Source organism: Actinia tenebrosa, unplaced genomic scaffold (assembly GCF_029948245.1).
Source record: "Actinia tenebrosa isolate PJP-AT-01 unplaced genomic scaffold, QUT_ActTen_1.0 PGA_scaffold5__44_contigs__length_20552954, whole genome shotgun sequence".
NCBI classification, from domain to species: domain Eukaryota; kingdom Metazoa; phylum Cnidaria; class Anthozoa; order Actiniaria; family Actiniidae; genus Actinia; species Actinia tenebrosa.
Genome location: NW_028292582.1, coordinates 18,975,238 through 18,996,465, shown reverse-complemented (window position 1 = coordinate 18,996,465; position 21,228 = coordinate 18,975,238). Strand labels below are relative to the sequence as shown.

At 40.3% G+C, this 21,228-nt stretch overlaps 1 protein-coding gene across 1 annotated transcript; it reads right to left on the bottom strand.

Moving 5' to 3' along the window:
- Positions 1-913: 913 nt before the first annotated feature.
- LOC116308063 (uncharacterized) lies at positions 914-20,922 on the bottom strand. The gene is given in 18 exon segments (XM_089037672.1): positions 914-1,502; positions 1,504-1,578; positions 1,580-2,311; positions 2,313-3,815; positions 4,858-6,272; positions 6,944-7,056; positions 7,670-7,743; positions 7,849-7,914; positions 8,032-8,126; positions 8,711-8,984; positions 9,421-9,561; positions 10,469-10,767; positions 11,301-11,661; positions 12,027-12,341; positions 12,781-12,952; positions 13,534-14,791; positions 20,337-20,529; positions 20,653-20,922. Coding segments are annotated over 18 exon segments (7,338 nt in total). The 5' UTR covers positions 20,761-20,922; the 3' UTR covers positions 914-1,358.
- Positions 20,923-21,228: the final 306 nt, after the last annotated feature.

The window sequence follows — 21,228 nt, the reverse complement described above, 5'->3', positions numbered from 1 at the left end:
TAAGAATGTTATCGGCGCCAGCCCGCTGACCAAAAATAGTGATTTCATTTTCGAACCCATGGCCCTCGCAAAATTACATCAAAACTAATACACAAGGGTATTCTTGATATTCTGACATACGCATTCGCAAAGTGTTTGCATGTTTGTGAGCTGCAAAACTGGAGTATGCATAATATTAGCAACATTTGATTTTTCAATTTGGTGCATTCCATTCTCGTACCAAAACCCTTCTCAGCTTTTTAACGAAAAATCATTATCGTACCCAGACCCTACTCATTAGCCAAATCGTAGCCTACTATTTGGCCAATGAAACAAAGTAATAAGAAATAATATTGATATTCCTCAATACCAAAACCATTGTTTAAGGAAACGTATTTCATTCAAACTACAGTGTTATTGGCTGTCTGTACAGTGTTCTTACAAATATTCCATGTCTTTGCACAAACTATTTACATTAATATTAAGCTTACAAATCCTATTCCCTAACAAAACCGATATTTAAAGCCAAAACTACCGTGGGTGGGGTTCCTGTGGCTCTCTCGCTCCAGTGCTCATTCGCAATAACTCACGACCGAGAGGGCTCTGGAACCCTACCCAGAGTATAAGCCAAATCTGATAACTATTTTGTTGAAATAAAACCAGATTATTAATAGAAATTGAATATTTCAGAGTCAAAAACTGATGGAAGCTTTCAGTGAAATTTAATCGGATTAAAAAAAATCAAATTTGAAATGCAATATAAATTGTATACGTATTTGTCGATACAAATCTAAAATGATAAAACCTATTTTTTCGAAGCGAATGTTACTATTTGATCCACTTTTTGAAGCCATTTGGTGGAATGTTTCTTTTTGTTAAGATAATTTTGTATACTGGATAATAATTATGACTGCAAAGGATATACTTGAAGCCCACGGCTGTTTAATTTAAGACCAGCCTTTCCTCGCTCTAATGGTCGTTACTTTGAAAGCCATTTTTCACAAATGTTGAAGGTTATTGTGAATTATCACATAACTAGACTGAAGACATAATCTTCGGGATATAATACGCAAGAAAAATAATTGTTTTGTATGAATTGAATGACAATTCTCTTAGCTTAGACTAGATATTCAAGCAAGACCTTTGTTGACTATTAAAAATGATAAGACACAGCTTTCATGAAAGACGTGATGCATGAAGCCCTTAGATGGAAACTCGGGCTTATTTACGTTAAAATTTCCTGTTTTGAAATGGGACCCAGCACTTGAGCCTTGAGGAACACCACTTCTCCAAAATAACTTTAAACGGATATCAGCTTTGACCGTTTTCGCTTTGTTCTATTGGGTCCGGGCGACGAGCCTTGAGGAACACCAATTTCGTTAAGTATAACTGACATCACCATTCACGTCCATTTGTTGTCGTTCCCATCTAGAAACTGTAACTCGACTTTTCGGCGTTCCATCATCGTTAAACATTTTCATTTTTTCCTTAAATCCTAATTTCTCTGGTTTCTTAGCAACAGGGTGGAGGTTCCTTCCTTGTATCGTCCGTCAAAGATATTCGTTCCATTCGAACTCGGTTAGCCTCGAACGCGGAGGAAGTCGGTACTAGTTATTCTACCAAGCGACTGAGTTTCACGGATACCGCTGGATGAATTAAACCCACTGATATTATTATTGGAGCCACCGTATCTAACAGAGTCATTGAATTGTAAATTATCTAGGTCGGCTGGCGTGGGATAGGACACGGGCCGTGCCGCACGTGGGTATGTCCCGTAACTGGATACAGTGTTTTTAAACTGATGGCTGTTGGGAGGATATGGATAATCTGCCGGAAAGACGTCGCTGTAGTCACGTGAGTTGTGATCTACCGGAGATCTTGGATCGCTGGAGCTCATGCTTGAAGAACTGGACGATCTGTCATTGAACAATGTTCTTGGTGGGGGTGGAAACTGGTCATCGTCAAGGAGTTCCTCAGGGGGTGGTGGAGGAGGAAGTGGCGGGGGATCGTAGTCATCGTAATCATCGTCATCTGGAGGTGGAGGGCGCGGGATTGGTGGAGAATCCAAATCTGCTGGAGGTCGAGTCTGAACAAGCCGTACACTAGCAGCTGGTGTAATCTTAGCAGTATAGCCAGACGGAGACTCCACGACGTAAGTAGGAGAAGCTGGCTCGTGAAACTCGGTAGACAAGTTCGAGAATGACACCTGTTTTTTAGGTTTGGTCCCATTGGATGTCTTTAATACAGACACAGGCTTGGGTTGCTGATCGAACTTCGTCTTGACTTCTTCCATCGCCGTCTGACGAAGCTGTTCCTGATACCGCCCTTCGGACACGCTGTCGGTTAATTTCTTGATCGATAAGCATTCGTCGTCGCTCGTAGTCTTTAAGAGCTCTTTCCTTTAGCTCAATAACGTGGTCAGGTTCCCCTGTACTCCCGCGCGCAGACCTCATTCTTTGTTCTTCCTGCAGCTGCTTGCGAGCTTCGCCTTCTTTCTCGATCAATATTTTCTGTTCCTCCAGTTTTCTCTGCAACTCGCGCTCCTGTTCCAACCTTTGTTGCTTGTGTTCCTCCTCCATCTTTCGTTCTGCTTCTTCTCGTATTCGTTGGATGTTCATTCGAACTACATCCTCTTGTTCTCTCTTTTGCTGAAGCTCACTTCGCTTTTTCATGATGTCCTCGTCTTCCTGGGATTTTCTATCCATTCGAAGACGCCCTTGTTCACGACGCGCCTGCTCATGCTTCTCTCTCTGCTGTCTTAACCAATCCTCTTGTTGACGTTCGTTCTCTTCTTGCTGTCGCCTTTGCATCTCTTTTTGTTTTTCTCTTTCTCCTTCGAAAACAACGCGCCTATCAGATTCCTTCCTCTCTCGTTCTAGTTCCTTTCTTTCTTGGATAATCATCTGTAGTTTTCGATCTCTTTCGCTTTGATCATCGCGCTCTGGATGATAAGTAACACGAGTCACCGACACCAACCCCCCTGCTCTTCTGTCCTCGTGAGTCCTGTCAAGACTTCGTCGCTTTCTATCCGCTTCGAGGCGACGTTGGAATTCACGCTCAACTTCTTCTTCATTCATTGCTTCTATGTAATCCAGAGTTTCTTTGCTTCCCTTGCTGGTGGAAGAAAGCATTTTACGTTCTATCTCAATGACGCGTCTTTTTTCCTTGGCTTCTTCTTGTTTCTTGTTCTCTTCCACAGATCGCTTCTTCTCTAATTCAGATTTTTCTCTTTCTTCTTGTTCTTTTCTTTGTTGCTCGAGATATTCTTTTCTTTCTCGCTCCAGTCGTTCTCTTTCAAGACGCTGACGTTCGAGTTCCTCGCGTTCACGTTGCTCGCGTTCACGTTTTTCACGTTCCCGTTGTTCGCGTTCACGTTGCTCGAGTTCACGTTGTTCACGTTCCCGTTGTTCGCGTTCCCGTTGTTCGCGTTCACGTTGTTCGCGTTCACGTTGTTCGCGTTCACGTTGTTCGCGTTCACGTTGTTCTCTTTCTCGCTGCTCACGATCGCGTTGTTCACGTTGCCTTGTTTCTTCTTGCTCTCTGCCTAATCGATTCCTTTCTTCCGCTTCACGTTCTCGCTGCTCGGCGACTTCTCGTTGTCTTTTCTGCCAGCGCTCGAATTCATCCTCATTGTTAACATCTTGCTTTTGTCTTCTATTTTGATCGATTGACTTTAAATTCTGAGCAACACTTTCATAGTCAAAGTTCGTTTTATTTTGTGACGAAGTTGGGCGTGCAGTTGGTAGCATTCCCTGCTTGATAACGATGGCTCGACCATATGGAGTATCGCGGCTGTCAACTCTGATAGGGCTCGTCGGAGGTTCTTCAGCGATTGGCTGTGAAAACAAACACAAAAATCAAGAAAATGTTACTCAAACTCAAATGTTTCCTTTGGATGCTTACTATCGACGTAATCGACTGTTTCCTCATTTCAGACCACCTGCCATTCCCTAGAGTATTATTTTCTTGCTTTAACAGTTACACATGAGAAGACACATGAATATGAATACAACTCAAACAAAGAATCTTATTCTCTGGGGACACGTGGGCTGAAATGGGCAAAAAATTATGCTTAAGTGGATTTGGTCCATTAAGCAGAAAAATCTAGTTCCGATGACTAAGGCTTAATGGTAAGGCAATATTTTTCTGATGGATATTCTTGACTACGACTGACAGCGGGGGAGTGAAACCGAGATATTAGTAATTCCGAAAGGTATTTTCGGAAAATGATCGTACTATTATTATTGTTCGACGATTTTTGATAAATGTTAAGCACCCTCTATATCGCAAACATAGCTACTGGTGCTACTCATTTTACCTTTTACAACCTATAAATTTCAATAGACCATTTTCGAATTCCAAATTACCGCTGTGCTCCTTGATTACAGACAGATTACTAAGGGTTAGCCTCGCATCAGTGTCTAAATATTCACAAATACCAACGGTAAAGTAAAGAACGCACAACTTCAGCAAAACAAACATTTTGAAATCCCAAGGACCTTCACTGGAACGCATGAATATTCTACGCAAACACAGGGAAGCACGTGTGGGGTAGCGGTGTGAGCGCTCGCCTCTCATCAATGCGACCCGAGTTCGAGTCCCGCCGGGTTCAGTGTTGTATATGAGTAGAGTTGTTTGTTGGTTCTCTCCTGTGCTTCGAGGGTTTTCCGGGTTCCCCGGTTTTCCTCCCTCCGCAAAAATCAACTCCTAAATTCCAATTCGATCACGGAATGAGGGCCACAGGTTTGTTAACCACTGGCTATTAAGTGCTACCCTCGTGAAAAAAGGACGTTTAAACTCGAGGCTAACTTTTAGCATCAGAGAACTCGAACTGAAGTATTAAAGAGAATAACGCGGGCTCTATCAGATAATACCAACCTGTTTGTTCCCCGGCCGAGGAATGTTCAACGAGCTTGGTCTTACATCTTTACTTTCTTCATCGAGTCTTTCAAATGCGGCATCCATAGTAGACATATCTTCTTCACTTAGCTTGCCACGTATAACGACGGGTTCCTCCTCATAGTATTCATCCTTTGGTTTTTTACTAATAGGAGTAATCTCTGGCTTTTCTGCCTCGACGGTTGCCTTCAGTTTAGGCTTGAATATTTCTTTCTCGGGTTTAGTTTCGATTGGTTGCGGGGAAGATCGACTTTGTTGTACCGTTTCAACCTTGGGGGCATTTTCAGCAGCTATTACTTCATCTTCAAAACGAATTTTACGCGTTCGCTGTTTGTTTTCCATTGGTCGGAGTCTTTCTTCTTCTTCGGAACGTCTTCGTTCTTCGGCGAGACGTCGTTGGTCCTCCATTCGTCGGTACTCTTCTCGTTTTCTTATCTCTTCGCGCCTTCGCAGTTCTTCCATCTCTTCGTGTCTACGTCGTTCTTCCATTTCTTCGTGTCTTCGTTGTTCCGCCATTTCTCGTTCTTCTTCAACGAGTCTTCGTTGCGCCATTAAAGCCCTTTGTTCTTCTTGGAGTCGTCGAGTTTCGTCCTCAGCTTTTTTCTGACTTAAAACTCTTTTGCGTTCTTCTTCGATCATTTGTTTCTCTTCAGCTAGCCTTCGTTCCTCCTCAACGAGTCTTTGTTTTTCAGTTCGTTTTCTTTCATCTTCCTTCTTTCTTTCCTCTTCCAGGAGTCGTCTTTCTTCTGCAAGCTTCCGCCTCTCTTCCTCAATGATTCTTCTTTCTTCCTCCATACGTTTGCGTATCCATTCCTCCTGAACACGGAACTTCTCATCTTCTTCTTCTTCTCTTCTTCTTCTTTCTTCTTCCTGCTTTTCTTGGCGTATTCGTAGAGCCCGTTTGTCTTCCTCCTCTTTTCTTCGTCTTTCTTCATACAATCGCTTTTCTTCTTCTTCTTTTTTAAGTCTTTCCTCATAGAGTCGGTCTTCCTCTTCTCGCCTGATTCTCTCTTCTTCCTCCGATCGCATTCTTTCTTCTTCCTCTTCCCGGATTCTGTCCTCCTCCTCTTGTCTGATTCTGTCTTCTTCAGCTTCTCGTCTCATTCTTTCTTCATTTTCTCGTCTCATTCTTTCCTCATCCTCTCGTCTCCTTCTTTCTTCAAACATCCTTTCTTGTTCTTCTTTACCGCGTCTACTTTCCTCTTCTTTCTGCCTCCAGCTTTCATCGCGCATGCTCTCTTCGTCTTCCAGCTGACGAGCCGACTCATTTGCATAGGAATCGGACAGCCATCGCCCCGAAGAACGAATGTCATTTTCTGGTAATGTTGGCGATAGCTGCATTGGCTCTGGTTCAGGTTCAACAGGGGTTAGTTTCCTCGGTGCGGGTGCCGTTTCTAAAGATAGAAAATGAAAAGGTTAACCAGAATAAACGGACAGTAACTATAATCTAATGACTAATGTAATTCTAATCTAATGACTAATGCAATTCTAATAGTATTTCTAATGCAATTCTAATAGTATTTCTAATGTACCTCAAAGTCGTGCTGAACAGGGCCAAACTAATAGAGCCAAAAAATACTTCCAGGGGTAACATTTCACACACAAAGCCCACGTCACATGCTCCCTAACTCAATTGCAGATCTGACATCGTTCTCTCCACGTGATAAGCACGTGAGCAGAAATAACTCGCCTTAACTACTTCCGTGCCCTAACATATTTTTGGTTATACAGTTGGTTAGGGCGCGGCCTTCAGAGCTAGATCCACAGTACGATCCTCGACTTCTCTCTCATCCATATAGCTTCAGCTTTGGTTAGTTTTAAAACGGAGCACAGATGGGGAGGGGCGGGGGGAAGTGAAGTGTGCACCGTCCGCAGTCTGAAAGAAGAACTTCTAGCTGAAGGAACACTGACGTCAAACTATACTATTCCTTTACATTCCACGCACATGACATCACGCGATATGCATGTCACTTGCCCTCAACACTTCCCTGCCCACCCAAAGAGACGTGCAAGTGACGTGCATATCGTGACCGGAAGTGAAGTAACCGGAAGTGACGTGAGCTACCTCTATTTGGTGACTGTTGGATGAGCATGGTTGCAAGTCCATGATATATCGCACCCTGCTTTACAATCTTCAGGGTGACGATGGATCCAGATTTCACCATGACCTCTGCAGCCCTGAAAAATACAATACATAGCTATGTAAGCTTGCCAGATGACATTTACTTCCAAAATATACGCATACGCTCTTTAATGTACGAACATTCATCAATAGACCTGGCGTACTGTTAAGAATAAGATTCTTTGTTCGATTGGTGTATCCATATTCATCTGTCTTCTCATGCGCAAACAAAGAAATGATACTCTAGGGAATAACACGTGGTCTGTGATGTCACCAGTATGAACACAATCCATTGCCAAATCAGGACGGCGGAGCACTTTTTAAAGTGAATACAAGAGGGCTAATGTCTTCATGTTTCTTCGTAATCAAACTCAAACTAAGACAAAATGAGATGTGATTGACCAAATCTACTTTGGCGTAATGTTTACCCATTTCAGACCACGTGTCTTCTCATGCGCAACCGTTAAACAAAGAAATGATACTCTAGGGAATGACACGTGGAATGAAATGGGAAAACATTGGATTAGGTCTATTCTCGCAAGGGACGGGGGAATTTGGCGCCGTCGTCTCTGCATATGGAAACGTTAGCAATGCTCAGGAAACATCCAGAGATACTTTAAATCATAGTACCTTCTAACGTCACTCGATCCAAAGACACGTTTTTCTTACCTTTCTTGTGTGACTCCCACAAGACTTTCTCCATTAACTGACAAGATCTGATCTCCAGCTTGCAGTCTGCCATCCTACGAGAACAACAACAACAATATTTCAGAAAATCATGGAAATCATCTTTTTCCATTCAAACCACAGGGATCCCAGTATTCAAGGCCAAGCAGCAGTCTACATGCCTTTGAAGCAGGACCATCCTTGACAACTTGTTTAATGTATATACCGAGCTTGTCTTGACGAATGCCCTGGAATAAAGCAGCAGAAATATCGATATATGAATCAAATGCAAAATGAAATACGACTTAAAAAACGAGGTGGGGAGGGGGGGGGGGGGGAATATTTAGGAGGGGATTTTCAGATACCTTTGCTGCAACAATGCTCAGTCCCATACCACCACGGCCTTTGTTGAACGAGACTTCTTGGATATCAGGTGTAATGGTTGCAGGCACATCCACACCTAGAGACAAAGGATGGAGTTGAAAAACAAGGCGAAGAAAGGCGTTGATGTTCCCTATTTAACGTAATCCCTAACCCAACCCCTAGGAGAATTTTGTAGGGGTAGGGGATGGGGCAGGTTGTGTATCTGCTCTACAAGCAGTGGGGATGGTAGACTTACCACAAATCGACCATTCTTTTTTGTAGGGGAGGGGGTGGGGTGTGTACCTGCTCTGAGAGCAGCGGGGATGGTAGACTTACCACAATTCGACCATTCTTTTTTGTCCGTGAAAACGAGTGAATAATTACGAATTATTTTTGCGAGCAAAAGAGTCGCATGTGTCCACTTTTTCCCTTGAAGAAATTCCCTTTGCGTTTCGTGCCAAAAATACCATCAAATTTGCCTAATTGGGTGGATGCTATAACCTTTTGACTGACTAAAAACCCGTCGGTAAATTTGGCGGGAGACTAAGATGGCAAGATACCAGTCCCGCGCACCAGCAAATAACTGAATGAAAAGCGGGATCGTCTAAAAAGGCCTAGAAAGTATACCGAGTTTGATCGCTAGCTATTTCTTATGAAGTTGATATATATATTTTTTCTTACTCGATTCCATATGTTTCCTCTGATAGACAGTCCACAGCCCAGAGGTCTCAGGTTGTATTGTCAGCCTACAAAGACCTGTATTTGCAAGCGGCTCGAGGAAGCCCTGAAGTCCTGGCGGGACACCCCGTATAACATCACACGAATAACCATCTTCCGGGAGAAGGAATGGGAGCTGGAGTTCCGTCTCCTCTTCTCGCTGGATTTCTTGACCGTTGCTACGGGCAACTTCGTCAGCTTTTTCTTCTGCTGTGGCGACTAAGAGTTCAATGTGGTCCTATAAAAGGGAAAGGAAAGTAAACATGATCGATCGACGCCTTTAAGTGAGGACTAAATCAACGTTTCTAAAAAGGGCGGTTCTTACGTATGAAGTCGCAAACTTCCGGTACTGACTTGCAGCTCATTACGATACGACATTCCGTAACATTGAAATGGTTTCACATTGTCAGTAATTCATCCAATCGCAAGGAGAAGATAATTTACAAGTACGTGTATGGCTACGAATTTGCACATATACCGTCTCCCAATCACACGGAAACAGCTCTAAAGCACCTTCTGCGTAGGGCAAAGCTTAGGATTGGCAACAGGTTACGAGTTGAAGATCGACTTCATAGGCCGCCATATTGCTTAAGTTTAGTCTAAAATCTTAAGTATCCGCACCCTCCCCTCCTCTAGCTTGACTCAAATGTCAAACGGCTTCCCCCCAGACTCACCTGTGACAAGTACTCATCAGGAGCTGGTCTGTAGTTTTCCAGAAGGGTTTTTATCTGAAGAGAGTTGAGCTTGAAACACGACGAAGAGATGGCATTGATGTCAGCTGACGAGTTCTTTGGTGCTTGAAGAAGATGAGCAGCCTTGTGGATGAAGAAAAAAATCATTGGTCGAAAAATGTTACAGATATAATAAAACGTTATTTATATGTTTTGGCTAAAGACCACTGCACGATGACCAAATTTCAGGTCCAGTTATCACGAGTAGAAAAAAGAACCAGAAAATTACCGAAAACGCACAGGTCATTAATGGACTACTTGGACGATTAGGCGGCCATATTGCCAGGGGGCAAAACAAAACAAAGATGACGGAAGATATATAGAGATTCGTGTGTTTGTCTTTCTTTTCTGGGTAAAGGTGATCGATGTGCCGTCTTAATTCATCTTTTGTTGTATTCTCTTGTGGTGAGCTGTTAATATCAATCGACGTCATTACTGCAACCAATTTTTTTTTGCCCCCTGGACGCCCCACAGTACCTTGCGATCCAAGATGGCCGTCGTATCGTCGAAAAAGTCCAATGGTAGAACAAACAGCAATTAGAAATTAAACGCAAATAACTTGACTTAATTTTATCCAATCAATGCGGCTTTAAAATTTTAAGAGTATTCTAGGAACCAATGGGAAAAAAGGAAAAAAATTAAGGCCGATTTACACGGTTTTCTTCACAACTGTCGCGCGCAACATACTGACGCCAAATTTAGCTGCCATTTACAGTCGCCTGCATGTTACGCGCGATATTTGTGAGCAAAAAACGCAATCTCCTCCCAAAGGCCCTCTTACGTCTTGGCGTGAGAAGGTCCTGGGGACGAGGTTGAAAAAATCGGCCATTGAGACGAAAAAAACACCTTCAAATTCAAACAATTTTCCAGCAATTCCTAGAGTAGTACGAATCCTGTTTCATGATAAATGACAAGATTTACAAGGAACGAGAGGATGTAACAAAGCTATCAACCGTTTGACTGAACAGGCTACCTAGTTCTCCTAACCTACCTGTGCAATTCGACAGAGATGACAGTCCGCAGCCAACTCCAGTCCTTGCTTCTCGGCCCATTTTTCTACACGGGCGAGTCTTTTGCTAATGCGCCTGCCCCATTCTCGTGTACAGAGATCAAGCTTGGGCTCTAAAACGAGCTTGTTGAAAAGCCACATGTTGATAAAATGGAAGAGCTGCGAGAAGACTTGGATTGTTAGGGCTGCGTTGACTCGACAGCGACGAAGAAGGGACATGGTTGAGGTGAGGTTGTAGATGACCTCTGATACGGTGGCTCGGGCGAGGACTCGACGTCCTCCTTAAGAAAAGAGGAAAAAATGTAAAAAGACATTTACTACATTCTGTAATTTGCTGGATTCATTACTGCCATTTTCATAAACATTCGAACTCGTTAGCTGCGAGCTTCCCGCTGAAGTTTGTTCTTTCGCTGCCATCAGTCATAAATATAAAAACAATTCTCCAAATTACTGATTGAAGACAACAAGCAAATGCAAACACTATTCACGAAAACCACACCAGACGGGCTTACTGAGCAAACCAGTAAAACCTGTTTTCAGTACGTCAAACCTGTTCTGTCTACCTAGTTCTCACATCAGGATAACATACCACAACTCAAAGTGACATCTCAGCATGCCAAACCTGTTCTGTTTATACCTACACCAGATAAACCAGTTGAACCACCCAAACCTGTTTTCCCTACTGTAACTATCCAATCCAGACAAAGTTAGTCTCCCATCAGGACCACGTACCACAACTCAAAAGTGACATCTCAGCACGTCAAATCTGTTCACCTGCAAACCAGCCAAACAAGTTAAACTTGTTTTTACTTACCAAACCAGCTATCTGCTCCAGACAAAGGTCTTCCATCTTGGCCATATTTGTTCTGCACGCGGAAGCTCCTTCCATCAGCCGGCATTCCAACGTGATCGTTATCGCTGTCATTCATCGAGTCCAGGTCACTTTCTTCCATATCTGCTTCGTCTGTCGGGTCCAGGAATGCAGACATGCTGGTTCGTAGCTCGTGTTGGACACAGAGAACAAGGTGGCGAAAGGCTAACTGCACTGATTGAGCCAAGACTTGTTGACCGTCCTTAGTGTACGGTGAGATGTCTACGTCTTGTTTGATGAAGTGAAGGAATTCAGAACAGTTGGCCATCCAGAATGCAAGGCTTCCTGGCATATCTGCATTTTCCTGTTTGGGGGAGGTGAAAATATTCAGTTTGATACTCTTGGTTGATAATAAGTGACGGGACAGTAATTACTATTGTAGGCTGGTAATGAGATTCATTCAGCTGATTGATACCAAGCAATAGAATACTCTCTGGTTGATAGCACATGACGGGCAGTGTTTGACTGTCATTGTAGGCTGGTAATGAGATTCATTCAGCTGATTGATACCAAGCAATAGAATACTCTCTGGTTAATAGCACTTGACGGGCAGTGTTTGCCTGTCATTGTAGGCATTAACAACACGCAATCAACCGATCGCTTAAAGCAATATAGCGCAGAATCAGTGCGCGCTTTTTTGTGTGTGCCACATTACCATATCCAACGTACCCTGATAGTAGAACGGGCCATGTTGGCAATCTTGAGTATCGTAACTCCAAGACGTTCACCTCGCTGATGCTCCATCAGGTCAGATCTGTAATGAGGCGACAGACGGTACCGTGAACACATGTAAAGAGTGTAGGTCGGTGCCAGCTTGAAATGAACAGCGAGACCGTTCACTTCGCTGATGACGGCAGCAAAGAAAGCGTCCTCTCCGTTCTCGCGGAATTCCAACGTTGCAGGAAGCTTGTCGTCGTATATGTCTTCGTTACTGAAGGATCTCTTGATGGGGGAATCGGGTGGTTTACTGTATGTGTAAGGCTCCTAGAAAACACAAAAATATTCAACCTTATTACTATGCACCTGTATTGGTTGGTCCGTCAGTCTGTTGAGCGGTCGGTTTATTTTTCGATCAGTCTGTTGAGCGGTCGGTTTATTTTTCGGTCAGTCTGTTGAGCGGTCGGTCTATTTTTCGGTCAGTCTGTTGAGCGGTCGGTTTATTTTTCGGTCGGTCTGTTGTGCGGGATGCGGGAAGTCGTGGGTTCAAGCCTCCGCGGCCGGACCAACGCTCAGGGTTTTAGGGTATCTCAGTAAAATATCTGTAAATGGTTGGACCTTCGCCGTGGCATGGATGACCACGTATAATGGAACTCCTGTCTCACGTTGAGACGTTAAACATATAGGGCTACAACAGTCTGCAACTGGCACGTGTCACATACTAAATAAAGAAAATTTTATTGCAAAGAAACTAAAATGAACTCACGGTCTCCCTCTGTCCCCCAGTGTACGTCAACACTTCTCCGCTCACATCAAACGTGGTCTCAAACATTCCCTCTGGATGCTCGTCCGTGTCTACATCAACATTGTCATCGATGTGGTTGTTATGGTAACTGTTGCTATGTTGACTTGGTAGAGCAGAACCTAGCGACTGTGGCCTATAGATAGTAGAAATGAATCTTATGTGAAATTATATAATTATTGTTACATCAAGCCTGCACGTTGGATGATACAAGACACCAACATATATCCAGCATGGCGGCTTTAACATAATACCAACGTTATAAAAATTGAACTGTTTGGTATTGACCAAAAGATCACAGTGTCATAGTGGTAGCGTGTTTGTGTTGAAAGTGGGCCAAATCGGAAATCACCATTCCTATGGAGTTTGTTTATACACTAGAGATAAGTACGATGAGAGTGATGACGGCAATGATTATGCATCACTTGATGATGATGATGATGATAGCAACTATGATATGTGATTATGGTGATGACGATAATGATGGTTATGATGGTGGTGGCGATGTTGATAATGATGATGGCAATTATGATTTGTGATGGTGATGTTGATCATGATGTTGATGATGATGGTTATGTTGATCATGATGATGATGATGCTGGTGATGATGATGATGGTGGTGATGTTAATCTTGATGATGAAGATGGAAACTATATGTGATGGTGATGATGATGGCGATAATGATAATTCATCACGCACCACAGGGTTCCCAATTACCTCGGTTTCCTCTGCACATCTATATCACTATTACTGCTAATACTCCCATTGTCGCCATAGACCGGCGCGCTGTGCCTTTGTGGTTCATACGCAGGATCACAGAACCTGAACGTGTGCGATCGTCCTATCTTAACAACATCTCCATGTTGTAGCTGCGTCGTCTCATAGATCCTCTTTCCATTGACTAAAACCTCTGCGTCGCCACTGCTTGGAGTCACTGACACTCGCCCGTCCATGTTAGTGATGACACAATGCCGGGGCAGGATGTGAGGAGCATATAAATGTAGATAATTGCCTCCAGAAGCGAACGTCTTCTCGCTGCCTACTTCCGTTGCAATCATTTGAAGGCGATGCATTCGTGGTTTGTAATCTAAATCGTTACCATCCGATGACAGCTCAAGTAGGTATGGAAGAAGATGATCTGGATAAGCAGCGTTTGCCAGTCTCTCGGCAACAGTTTTATCAGGGGATAAATCCATGGGCTTTCTCACCGGAGACTTTGACCTCCTCTTGTCTCGCCTGTGCTGAGGCAAGTTCGCACGTCTTCGTAGATGAAAAACAACAGTCCCTCTATTAGAAGGCCATGTGACTGCTATTTTCAGTGGGCAATCATCATCATGTACGACTCTTTCTTTCCCTAGAGTTGCGCTAGTGTTTGTCCCTTCTGCGGGAATATTAACCATCACTAGACAATACTCTTCTGGATCTTCTTTCTCCATCTGGTATTTTATCAGAGCCTCCTTAATCACATGTGTTGTCGTATCATCCACTGATACTAATAATGTTTTATAAGGGATCTCTGGTTTCAGAGTGTTCGCAAAAATCTTTAGCGTCCCTCCTGCGGGGCTGTCTTTGCTCTGGAAGTCTTTCAATCTTTTTTCTAACTTCTGCTGTCTTCGGCGTCGCATAACGGCTTCTGGATTCGATATGCTTCGCGTGAAACTTGTCTCAGGTAGTTCATCGTAAAGATGTTGAGCGATTTGGTTGTCGTCTTTGCCAGATTTCTCAGCAGCTTTCTTGGCTTCTTCTCTTTGTTTTTTCAGCTGTTTTTTCTCTCGTTTTGAGAGTCTTCGCTTAAGGTTCTGCACCGCTGTCCCTTCCTGCGGAACAGCCTTGTCTGATGACTTCACATCAAACAAGTTGGAGTGAACTATTTTATCGCTATCGCTTTTCAAAAGAAAGCGTCCTTCTCGGTCACCAAGTTGCCACTCTAGTTGTATTTGAAGTGGGTACTCATCCATCCGCAGTTTTCGTGCATCTGGGGAAATGTGATCAAAAAAATACTGTCAGATATCAGAATGGCCATCTCTCTATATACACCTATTTCAAAAAACGTTGTCGGTCGGAGATCTGAAATCTGAGACCAATTAAGGAATTGTGGGTTGTAAGCTGTAAATTGTTTGTGGTTTTAATAAGTAGTTCGCAAAAAGTTAATATCTTGATATACTAACTTTGAGCGATGATCTGCGCTGGCAAACTATCTGGGTAAGTGTATATTGAATTTTGAACGAGAAAACACTCATTCCCTTAAATTCCAATCGGTCTCAGATTTCTGATTTCAGATATCCTACCGACAACGTTTTTTGAAATAGGTGTATACAGTCATTCCCATTATTCATTCATTCCACATACCAGCTCAATTTCATTTACTTATTCCATTCATCCATTCATTCATTCACTCTAGTCTCTCAATCCATCATGAATGCATTCCATTCATTCATTCTATTTACTCGTTCATTCCCAAATTTTCATTTTTTCCTTCAAAATCGAATCTTCATTATTTTGGATGGAGTCAGAGTTAAATTTACATTACCTTTGATTTGTTGCCAAATGCTTGCAACTCAAAACTATTTAAAGCTATATAGTTGCCACTATTTTTTTTTCTCAAATAAAATGTTACAAAAATTTACAAAATTTATACAAAGTATAAGAATAAATTACTTATTCTAGGGTAAAATAGAAATTCTTTTGAAAATTTGTTATTCTCATTATCGAAAAAAATTAATAATACCAACTATATTTAATGAGGGTGGCACTAAATAGCGTACTACACTAATAAACTTGTGGCCCTCAATAAACCAAATATATTCTGCTCAGTTTTACGACATTGCTAATGACTTCAAAGTAATAATCAAAGTCAAACTGGTTATAACATTCCAACAGGATTATCTTGGCTCAACATATTTAAATTAAGAACTCCACATGAATTTCAGAGATGTATGGAAATAAAATACTAAAAGCACTAATAATTTGTCAGAAACGACATGTAATGAAATATTCATCTCTGATTTATAATAAAAAATGTAGTGTATTCAAACCTTTAGCTACCCAAAAACAGTTGGTCACCAAAAATACAAGTACCCCAAACTAATACCATGCAGGACTCTATGAGCTTAGCATATATTGAAATTTGTATCTATAGTATGTCTTCTTGGAGCGGAGCAGAAGTTCAGATTAGATTATTTTTTTAGAACTTAAATGTTTTTAGTCGACAGATATACTGTTTTTAATTATGGCTCACTGCCATAGGCTGAATCTGTTTACAATTCATTTATATTACTAAGTCCATATTGCTTGATGTGAAAAAGGTTGGTCAATAATGAACAGCTATGTCAACAGACAGTTATGTTGACTGTCTAGGGATAGCAGACACACATAAAGCAGACAGAGATTAAAAATCGGTTACTAACTAATCTTTGAAAAAGCAAGGCATGTATATATCTTTAATGAGCTGCTAACTCGTGGTGCAGTTTTCTCTACACTGACAACTTACACAGATTAATTTTTGTTCCAATAAAAAAATTACAGTGTCTGGCAAGTCAATTTGTGTATACAGTTAAGAAACCTATTAATTTTGATAATACCTATAAACAACCTTTGGGCTTTATTTAAGTCAAGGCACTGCTAACTCACAGATTGAAAAACCTCTGAGCTTATCTAAGTCAGGGCATGGCTAACTCACAGATTGAAACAACCTCTGAGCTGATCTAAGTCAAGGAATTGCCAACTCACAGGTTAAATTGGAATTTGGCATGAAAATAGATTTAGAATGTTGGAAAAAAAATTCAACCAAAAATTTTTCCATGGGGCTTGAAAAGTCAAAAATCTAAAAAGACACGATTTTAGAACATTACTAGTGTAGTTCATGTTGAAATTTTGGTGCAGCATTGTTATGAATGTGAAAAGATAAATGAAGTGATAGTTTTTGTCAATGCTTTTCAAATCCTTTTTCCTGACATTTTTTGGCGGGAAAACTATGAAACTTAAAATTTCTATAACTTTTGACTGCCTTGACCAATCAGGAAACAGTTTTCAAATCCATGTTGGTTATCTCAAGAAATGTCTAAAAACACATATTTTACGAAGCATGAATCTGGTTTAAATTATATAAAATCATTAGAAAACAATATGATGACGTAATTATGACATCATAGCCATAACAGCAACACTAAAATGATTGATTTTAATCTGTTGGGTCAACCCTGATATTCTTGCCAAGTGTGATGAATTTCTGACTTTTAATTTCAAAACTACTCCAACCTTGCCGATTTTGGGGTCATTTATGCCCATTGTGTATGGATTAGAAGAGACTAGCAAGGACTACCAACCCCTGAAGTCTTCATATTTGGACAATCGATATGGACGGGTTGTGACAACACTGTGTGTTATATTACCTGTGTAATATGATCGATGATTGCAAAAATGCGTGCTAAAAAGACATCAAATCATTGTAACATTTGATGAAATTGGTTATTCCTGACCAATCAGATTAATGCTCATAATGCAGTGCGTAGCTTGCAAGAAATTTTGCAATTTCAATCAGAAAAAGTTTTGATTTCGCTAGCAATGCAAAATAGCACGAATACCACTAAAAATAATTATTCAAGTTTATCGTTGTAAAAGTCTCAAAAGAAATGGCAAACATTTGTAAATGACTACGAATATCCAGGAGATTTGGAACACATACTAACCGGGAAAATGTTGCAAAACAGGTACAATAATCATGTTGGTACACTTTTATGTTAAAAATAACAGTAGTTGTATTTGTTAATCAAAACTCTAAATCATACATGTCATACCCTGCTAGTATAGTACTGCCTAGATATTAAAGTGCACATGAACCCTTCGACAATACTTTCAGTACTGATTCTACACGAAGTAAATAGTTGAATGGTAAAATATTTCTTGATTTGAGTGATGTGTTTCTAAGTTATGAAGGTTTATACTTCCAATATGCTAATGAGTGTGACGTCTATTAAGGCTTAATCAAATATACAAAATCGAACTGGTTCATAGAAACAGTATTTTAAAAGCATCATTATTTTACTCATGGTTTACATGAAAGCTATTTACAATTTTTATTTTCAAAATGGCCAGCATTTAGTATTACTAGTTACAACAAAAACACTCAAATACCTTACCTGACGTCATCATCATTAACATATTGGAAGTATAAACCTTCATAACTTAGAGACGCATCACTCAAATCAAGAAATATTTTACCAATCAACTATTTACTTTATGCAGAACCAGTACTGAATGTATTGTCAAAGGGTTCATTTGCACTTTAAGTAATAGTCCACATATTATGTACAAGGCAGTAAAAAAGCGAAAGTAAATGAACAAAATGTGAATCAATCATACTGAAATTCGAATTTAGCAGTACTTTTGGGTAAATTGACCAATGAAAAACCTTGAAAAATCATGTCTACAATTCGATTATGGCAAGCAGACCCTTTTTGAGTTCCAAATTACCGCTGTGTTCCTTGATTACAGACTCACTTACTCTGGCTTAGCCTCGATTTTGTGAAGAATATTCACGTGTTCCAGTCAAGGTCCGTCGAGTTTCAAAGTGTTTGTATTGTTGAAGTTGTGCATTTTTTACTTTACCGTTGGTATTTGTGAATATTTAGACACTGATTACAGGCTAACCCTGTGTAAATGAGTCTGTAATCAAGGAGCAAGGCAGTAATTTGGAACTCGAAAATGATCTATTGCCACAAACAAGATAACTGCTACTATTGCAATGGCCTATCGTTCTTTCGTCAACATTTTACTCTGACCAGATCAGATGTTTAAAAGGTCTTCTTGTGGGACCACAATGAAGAACCATGTGGACTGCCACCTTAATAACATACAAAACCTCTGCCTTTGCATATCTCCTAGGCAACCAAAAGTTATATTAAAAATGTGTGAACATTTTCTTTAAGGCTGATTTAATAAAAAGATTTGTAAATCACATTTTATTAGGATTATTAATTTCTTATAGATAAATGAAAAACTCAAGTAGTTGATTTAAAAAAATCAAAAATATGGGACAGTGATAATTCGAGGTAACGATGAACATAATGAATGCATCAAGTTTTGGAAAGTCTGAATATTAGCGAGAGAATAAGAGGTGGTTTTTGACGTTAGGATGAAAACAAAAACATCTGATAAGTGTGAAGTAAGGATTTGTAAACAAACCAAAAGTCTGACAGATTTAATTTGAAAAATTGCAACATTTGAGAACGAAATTTCAAGAAAACCAGCAAAGGGAACGACAAAAAGATATTCTCGTGATAAACTGAAAATTTTAAATTCCTTTTCAACTATATTTGTGTTTATTTTATAGTTTATCGTTTACTTTTGTACATTGTACAGATAAAGCCTATTTTCAATATTATATACCATATATTATATATTTCCAATGTTATATATAGTTAAAAGGAATGATTACTCGTATAAATAAATAGTAAAAATTTGAAAAATTATCGCAGTTATGGCCATCATCGAACAATGCTAATCTTGTAATACTAACAATGCTGAAAGGAGTAAAAATTTCGTACAATATTGAATATCAGATATTCTACTCGAAAGCGAACATTCTAACAGAATAAAAATTGAGTTTTTGGTGAGAATAATAAGCTGTAAACATGAAATCAAGCGAGGCAAATTAAACTCTTTGAACCGAGCAAAAATAGAAGAAAATTGGTCGCGTAACTTGATATCTGAATTGAACTCAGAGCTTACAACAATACTTCCGCAAAGAGCTCTCGGTTAGTGTCTGAAAAACTCGGGTAATGCAGGTATTTGTTCATATTTGAAAGCCTCAGAGAGATAAAGGATAGTTTGGTTAGGAATTATCCTCTGTGGTTTTAGGTGAAAGTCGAAAATAAGAGCAGTAGTTGAGAGTAAATTCGTATTTCGAAGTCGGCTAACCTCAACTTACAAACCCAAATGACTCGTTTAGGTCATCTTTTAGTTCTTATATATCTGACTCTTGATTCATATTTAATAACAACAAGTGTAAAATAGCCGTGAATGGAGGAGATAATTCAAAAAGCTGCACAAGAAAGCGAAAATTCTAGCAAACCAAATCATTAGTTTTAGTTTTTAACTTGTCAGCCCAGCTCTCTTTTTACGAGGTTAGCACTAGGTTATAAACCTCGATGTTAACGAAGTGGTGAAGTAGAAAAGCTTAAAAATAATGAATTCAGCGAAGATTTGAGTATGACATTACGAAAGAATACAGCTAAATATTATCAACACAGGCAATGTTGAAATAATGCGATTTGAAACGCTACACTACTGATATAGCATTCTTAGTGCGTTACGAACTCGGTAAATCGTTTCCTCTGCAAGCAACGAAGACAAACTAAAATAAATAAAACTTTGCTACTTCGGACTACTAAAATATTATTTAAAGACGAAGGAATTAGTATTCAAGACTTGGTTACGAAACTCAGCGTAGCGGGAAATTTCAGAAAATCTTGAAATTCAACACATTTGTTTGAAGTGTTTTCTAACGTAACTCTACTCACCTCCATTTGGATGAACTTCATATAAAGAGTAAGTCGGATTTGACAGCATTTTCATGTCAGGATGAAACTTTTCGACTAGAACTTTAGTCACTTCTTGCGTGTTGTCTCTGTTCGTGAATCGAACGCATTTTGTGGCGACTTTCGAGCCGGAGTCTTGGAAAAAAAATCGCATAACACCTCGATACTCCAGATCCTAGAGAAATAAAAAGATATATTATAAATATTATATCCTTTGCTGGGACTCTCAAAGCGCATTTAGTTTAAAGCGCAACAATATGGCACCAGTTTGGGATTGAGAATGAGGATAAAACTTTACCTCAGTCGGTTCACTGATGGCGAAGATATCCAAACGACTGGCATTCCAATCCGCTATCAATCTCCGACGATACTCTCTTTCCTCTGATTTCGTTCTAATCTCTGCCATTTTGTCCAAAATCCCCTCGAATTGTGCTCTGTTATCTGTAGGATCGAATCATAACAATTCTAGTACAATTTATGTAAGCTTTGAGCGAGATTTTTGGGTTACTTTAGCTGTCCTAATTCTGGTCTTTAAACCGCCATTTTTTTACGGACATCCAACACTACAGTGGCTTCTGCTAAGAATGCATAACAACATTATCCCGAATATCCCAACCTGATTGGTCCAATTCTCAAGATGGAATGTGTTAACCAACCACATGCGTCTAGGGACGGGTAGGGATCTATTTTGCATATTGCCTGTTACAAATTGACGTAACGGTCTCTTAACACTAATTATAGCGATTAGTGACGTCTTTAACAGGAAAGAAGAGCTGTCACCCTGTCACGGTTATTTTCGAATCCTATTTTTTCATGATATTAGGTAATTTTTCTGCCCAAATGAACAGTTCACCACGTGCGAACCTTATTTAAT